The following is a 6,470-nucleotide window of genomic DNA, read 5'->3' on the forward strand; positions in this document are numbered from 1 at the left end:
GGGTCCTAACATATCTTTGTGTTTTCAGAGATGGATGAGTGCTCCAAGCCGGACAACGGTCGCTGTGAGCAACGCTGTGTCAACACGCTAGGCAGCTACAAGTGTGCCTGTGACCCAGGCTATGAGCTGGCTGCTGACAAGCGCAGCTGTGAGGGTAAGTACAGGGAAAAAAGTCACCAGCCCTGCTCAACATGTAATTTACATGCTAAAGCACTTCACACAGTTAGCCACCCAAATACAATAAGTATAGTCATCCCTAAAAGCCAGAAAACATGCCAGCAGTGATGCTTGTGCTGAGCGGACACTACCTTTTTAAAGATTTGAGTCACAACAATGCAAGTATTATTTTTATCTCAAATTATATGTTGTTGTTTAAGACCTAACTACTAGTATGCGAGCTGTACAATATCTGGTTGACCACTCCGCTCTTACTCCACTTTTTTAGCTTCTATGGAAAATATAGAGCCATAAAAATTAAGACAAGCTAATTGAAGTGAAATAATGCAGCCTGAACAGAAATACAGCTCTGTCATTAATGTGTCGCATGTGCAATAAAAATGATGCAGTGCAACAAGTACTGTGCACTCACAGAGCACTTGCATCTTTGCAGCATTCTCACACCAACATTACAATCAGCTGTCAAAATAGTAAAAATATTGCATATTAAAATGACAAAGAATGAAGTATTTTAAATGTACATTCTCTGGAAAAAAAACCTGCTTCTTTACGTGTTTATTGCACATAAAAAATATCTAAGTATTGTAAATTTTATCATTCCAGCATTTCTCCAGTGTCCACATTCAATAACTTGAGAAAACACGTATCAACACATCCATTGTAGTTGTTAAGGATCAACACAACACATAATTTTAGCTAAAAATAGGCAAGTGAGGGAATGGGTAACACCAGTTGTTGTACCATGTTGTGTATTGCGTAACTGATACAAAGCTCCCAGAGTCCCCACAGGCAGTAATCAGGTTTATTCAGGACACAGACAGGATATTTCAGAGGGCTTTCATTTTAACTGTGGGGTTTGTAGCCGGACACCTGGAACACGTCCTGCTGAAACATACAGCTACCGATTTGTCCTCATCTCATCTCCGTGTTGTGTTTTCTGTCCAGCTGCCTGCGGAGGCTTCATCACCAAGCTGAATGGGTCAATCACCAGCCCCGGCTGGCCCAGAGAGTACCCCCCAAACAAGAACTGCATCTGGCAGCTGGTCGCTCCCACCCAGTACCGCATCACTCTGCTCTTTGACGTCTTCGAGACTGAGGGCAATGACGTGAGCACTAGGGTTATTATGAATCGGCACGGGGTGGGTTTGTTCTGTATTCACTCTCTCGCACACCTTCATAGCTAACAAAGCCTTCCTCTGCTCCTTGTGTCTCAAAATTAAAAGCAAATAAAATGTCGCCGCCTCTTCACACGTTCTGTTTCTCTGCTCAGGTTTGCAAGTACGACTACGTGGAGGTGCGCAGTGGCCTGTCGGCTGACTCGAGGCTACATGGGAAGTTCTGCGGGGCAGAGAAACCAGAAGCTATCACCTCCCAGTACAACAACATGCGCATTGAGTTCAAATCAGACAATACAGTGTCCAAGAAGGGCTTTAAAGCGCAGTTCTTCTCAGGTGAGTCCTCTGGCAGCGCTGCGCACAGCATCACAAGTCTTTTCATTCGGTCGGTCTGAGCTGCTATCTGTCAGTCCTGATGGGGGACGCTCACCAAGGTCGGGTCCTCTGTGCTTCCTCAGACAAAGATGAGTGCTCCAAGGAGAACGGTGGCTGTCAACATGAGTGTGTCAACACGTTTGGGAGCTACAGCTGTCAGTGCAGGAGCGGCTTCGTGCTGCATGAGAACAAACACGACTGTAAAGAAGGTATTTCATCCCTTGTCTCTTGCACATTCCTTCTTGTTCCTGGCTTATTTTTTGTGCGATCAGAGCAGCTATTAGGGTCACCGAGCACATGCTTACTCGTGTCAGAAACAGAGGTCCGTGTTGACTCAGTGATGTCTTTTTACAGCTGGCTGTGATCACACTGTGAATAGTGTGAGCGGCACCATCACCAGCCCCAATTGGCCGGATAAATACCCCAGCAAGAAGGCGTGCACCTGGGCACTCACCACCACTCCGGGCCACCGCATCAAAATCGTATGTGTCACTTCCTCCTGCTGTATAATTTCGCTTGTCAATCACGTCAGTTATTTGTTTGTGGCTCGTTGTGTAATTGAATCGCTAAATCCACTGAGGACATCTGTGTTTACTGTGCTGATGTCAGAAGCTGTTATGCCATTGCTAACGATGATGTGTGGCTCCCCCTTCTGTTATTATCTGCATTTCTGTCTACTGTCTCGCTGACATGCAGTGGATTATTTTTAAAGTTAGCAGAAAGAAAATCAGGAACAGTTAAATGTCAAAGCTGTTTCCAAATAACAATGCAAAAAAAAAAAAAAAAACCCTCTAGAAATAACACACGTCACTGTCAGGATAGTGCCACTGGATTAAAAAGAAGCTTTAAACACTTTGATCTGGTAAATTTCTATTTATAACCCACTTCTTCACACACACTCAACTTGTTTTGGCGCAGGCCTTCAATGAGATCGACATGGAGGCCCACCTGGAGTGCGCTTATGACCACATTGAGCTTTACGACGGGCGTGACGGAAAAGCTCCCAGCCTGGGTCGCTTCTGTGGCACCAAGAAGCCTCCACCCATCACGTCCAGCGGCAACAAGCTGTTCATTCGCTTCTTCTCTGACAACTCTGTGCAGAAGAAAGGATTCGAGGCGTCCCATACTGCAGGTAAGCATAGACGCGGTCCTGCCGTGGAAAAAAACACAACGCCAGCGAAGGGGGATTCCGGTAAAACCTCTAAATCTTCATGTTTTTGGGTCATCAAGTTAAATTTAGGTCAGTTACTCATAAGCTTTACAAAGGTTTTTAGATGTATTACATACAGGATTTTGTTTAGGTCACAATTCACCACCCTGTCTGAGAATGATTATGACTCATATTTAACAACAGAGCTTTGTTTAAGCCTCCTTTTGTATCTGGATGACTGCAAAACCGCAAATGAGCCAGTGACCACAGCAGCTGTGCTTGTAGCTTATCAGCAGCCTGCAAGATGTCCAACTCCACTTTTCTGTTCGCAGAGTGTGGCGGCCGCCTGAAGGCCGAGGTCAAAACCAAGGACCTGTTCTCACACGCGCAGTTCGGGGACAACAACTACCCCGGAGCCTCCGACTGTCAGTGGGTGATCTCGGCGGAGAAAGGCTACGGCGTGGAGCTCATCTTCCAGACCTTTGAGATCGAGGAGGAAGCGGACTGCGGCTACGACTACATGGAGCTCTTCGACGGAGCCGACACCAAGTCTCCACGGCTGGGGCGTTACTGTGGCTCAGGGGTGAGAACAGCCGCTGCTCTCCGAACGTCGTTTCTTTGACAAATACAACTGGCTGCGTTCAGACAACTGTTTGGGAATTAGCGCTGCTGTTGAGTAACCTTTGCCAGCAGTTTGTAAAAGGGTGACATTGTGAACTACCCTGGGGCTTTGATTCCATACTCTGGCCTTAATCACTTTGCTAAAGTCGGCGTGTTTCTCTGGGTTTGGGGGTGTTGCTGTGGAGGCGGTTGTAGGCCGACACAAGTCATCACTCCCCGGGTGCCGATAGCCTACTGGAGTCTCTGGCACCGGGTTGTAACTGCAAATTAATCAGCCAATGCTGAGGCTGCAGCCGGAGTCTGGAACAATGAGGCCGACAGGGAATAGAAACACAAGTTTCCTGAGGTCAGAGAACAGCTTGATCTCATTTACACACTTCAATAATAAGCTCTGGCCTTCTACTCACGCCCGTTCCTGCGAATCGTTTGCTGGAGGGGACATAACACCCCCAGAACCCTCGGGGAGCGGCTCCTCAATCAAGTTTCCTTTTATAAAACAGGTCAAAATAAACTGACACACTTCAGTCCAAAGTAGGGTGAAAACTCATTATAGTGCAGGGAGGCTTACTTTTAGCCCAAGGGCTTCTCTCAGTTAAATCGTAGACTACGTATCGCTGGGTGTACGATAAAAACTGTAGTCCACCTTCCTCTTGTGTTTCAAATCCCTTTCCCAATAAACCAGGACTCCTGGGCGAGTGCAGATATATTATTCATGTTATGAACGGCAGCTTTAATCAACAGTCTGTGTTTTACAGTTGGTTGCACAAGACATCGCAGCGCTTCTTTTGTCGTAGCCAGAGCGCAGCTGCCTCCACCAACTAATTATTTTTCAGGATGATGTTCTGAATTAATATTCAAGCGACACCACGATTCTGACAAACAGCCGGGTCAAGTGTTGCATACCTTGTGTGCTCACAGAAAGCGGTTAACTCCCCCTCTGTTTCATTGGCAGCAGTTTGGACGCCTTTGTACCCACAGACAGTAGGAATATATGGAGTGCTGTGCAGTATATGGTTTTGCTCAGGGAAGAAATGAGGTCTGTGGAGTGGTGCACCTGGAACTAATCATCAGAGTATATTTTATCCTCACTTCAATAGCAGCCAAAGCCGTAATCAGAACAAAGCTGGAAAGGGCCAGTCCTAGTCCTGGACCCTTACGTGGCCTCTGGCTGTTAGAGAACTAGCGGTTCTCTGCAGTCAGAAGCCATTCGTCATGGTCAGCGATTTGACTGGAGTTTCAGCATGCGAGAAGTCTTTAGTTTTAATTGAAGTGCAGTCAAAGAACCAGAAAGCGGCGACACAAATGAATCTGTTGCTTTGTCCCTCCTGACAGCCTCCAGAGGAGATCTACTCGGCCGGTGACTCAATTGTGATCAAGTTCCGCTCTGACGACACAATCAACAAGAAAGGATTTCACGTCCGCTACACCAGCACCAAGTTCCAGGACACACTGCACTCACGCAAGTGACCAGCGGGGGCCGGAAGGGGCCGTGCAGGGCAAAGGGGCAAACGGAGGGGCCCCCAGGGGAGGCGCCAGCCTGACGCTCGGAAACCTTCGGCCACCAAGATGAATCAGACACGACAGAACAGCCGCAAGACCACCAACCGCACCTCAGCTCCTAGGGGCTCTAGCTCCCCCCACAGACTGTGAGGAGTAAAGCCATTCTGCAGTACACCTTGTTTTTACCTTTTTATGGTTAGGATTGGGGTGGGAGGATGAACGTCCACTTTAGCCGGACAGTAGGGGAAAATTTATTGACCCAGTCCCCGCCAGATATTTTTTGGTTTCTTTCTTTTTTTTTAAAAAAAAAAAAACATGCCTCCTAATGAGAGGCACAAAGGAAAACAGTGGATTCTCAGGACCTGTAGGAAGGCAGGCATCAGCTGGATAGATCCCTGCTTTTGTCGGGCCAGCCCACCACATCCAGGGAGAGGAGAGGAAGAGGAGGAGGAGTATGGGAAGGTCTCCTGCACTCCTCGATATTTGCTCTCCTCTCCTCACACTCTCGTCCCTTTGGTTCAAGGATTCCTATCTGTAAGAGGATTAGACGGACTTGACTTGAGATTTTGATACTGTATGTCAGTCAATTGCATGTAATTACAAGGAAAGAAAGAAAACTGTACAGTGACAACACCAGCATTTGTAATTGGCATTGTCCTGGCAACCAGTGGCAAGATTCTCGTTGTTACCATTAACAAGGAAATTAAGGAAGCAGTTATCTTATTAAAGGACTAATAAATGAATTGTGGTCCATGTCTTCTGGTTGGTAATTGCTTGCCTGATGACTGGCATTTACTGTACCTCCATGTATAAAGTAATGTGTATGATCTTTCAAAGGGAACATGTGCTTTTCTCAACTCGAACCAGTTAGCACTTTACAGTGAATTGTTCCAAAATCATGAGCTTATGAGTTTTTGTGAAATGCGATGCCAGTTCACTTATTTTTAAATGCATTTTATCTCTCATTCTTTTTGTTTTTCTTTTTGTTTGAAATTGCTCCATTTAGTTCCTCGGGCATACTTGAACATTGTGTGTGCCCTGTGACCGGGGGCAATGACTTATGTTTCAGTGTTGATTTACAGTTCTGATGTAAAATAATTTCTCTGCAGAGAAAATGCCTTTTCTTGGTACAATGAAGTATTTCTCAAGAACCAAATGAGCCTGGGTATTTATTGTTATAGTAATTACATATATAATGTAAAGGTGGAAAGGTACTGTTGAAATTAGCCCTATAATTGCCTTCTAATGTGTAGCCATTGGTCTATGTTGAATATACTATGTTGCTCACTCGTTCCTTTTCTCCATTTATTTCTCGCTCAACACTGAGAAAGATGTGACATTGCAGCAGTCTGACACACCTGTCTGATGTCCCACCTTTGTCCACAGTATTAACTGATAACTGCAAACCTGCTTTGTGCCATTTCAGTGCAACCACATCCTGCACTGACTGAGCTGCTGGTTGAGTGCAGTCCAGGACATGTGAGTAGGAGTAATCCAGAACTGAGGACTTAAACGCTACACCGGTCTGTGTT

At 46.0% G+C, this 6,470-nt stretch overlaps 1 protein-coding gene across 2 annotated transcripts in view; it reads left to right on the forward strand.

Annotated features, from left to right (window-relative positions):
* Positions 1-6,228, forward strand: part of bmp1a (bone morphogenetic protein 1a) — a 33,011-nt gene extending 26,783 nt beyond the window's left edge. For both annotated transcript variants that reach the window (XM_041938070.1, XM_041938071.1), the window contains 8 exons: positions 29-154; positions 1,123-1,283; positions 1,448-1,628; positions 1,751-1,876; positions 2,022-2,149; positions 2,586-2,799; positions 3,150-3,400; positions 4,771-6,228. In XM_041938070.1, the coding sequence (XP_041794004.1) occupies positions 29-154; positions 1,123-1,283; positions 1,448-1,628; positions 1,751-1,876; positions 2,022-2,149; positions 2,586-2,799; positions 3,150-3,400; positions 4,771-4,905 (1,322 nt within the window). In that variant the 3' untranslated portion in view covers positions 4,906-6,228. The remainder of the gene's footprint in view (positions 1-28; positions 155-1,122; positions 1,284-1,447; positions 1,629-1,750; positions 1,877-2,021; positions 2,150-2,585; positions 2,800-3,149; positions 3,401-4,770) is intronic.
* Positions 6,229-6,470: the final 242 nt, after the last annotated feature.

Source organism: Chelmon rostratus, chromosome 5 (assembly GCF_017976325.1).
Source record: "Chelmon rostratus isolate fCheRos1 chromosome 5, fCheRos1.pri, whole genome shotgun sequence".
Classification (NCBI taxonomy): Eukaryota; Metazoa; Chordata; class Actinopteri; order Chaetodontiformes; family Chaetodontidae; genus Chelmon; species Chelmon rostratus.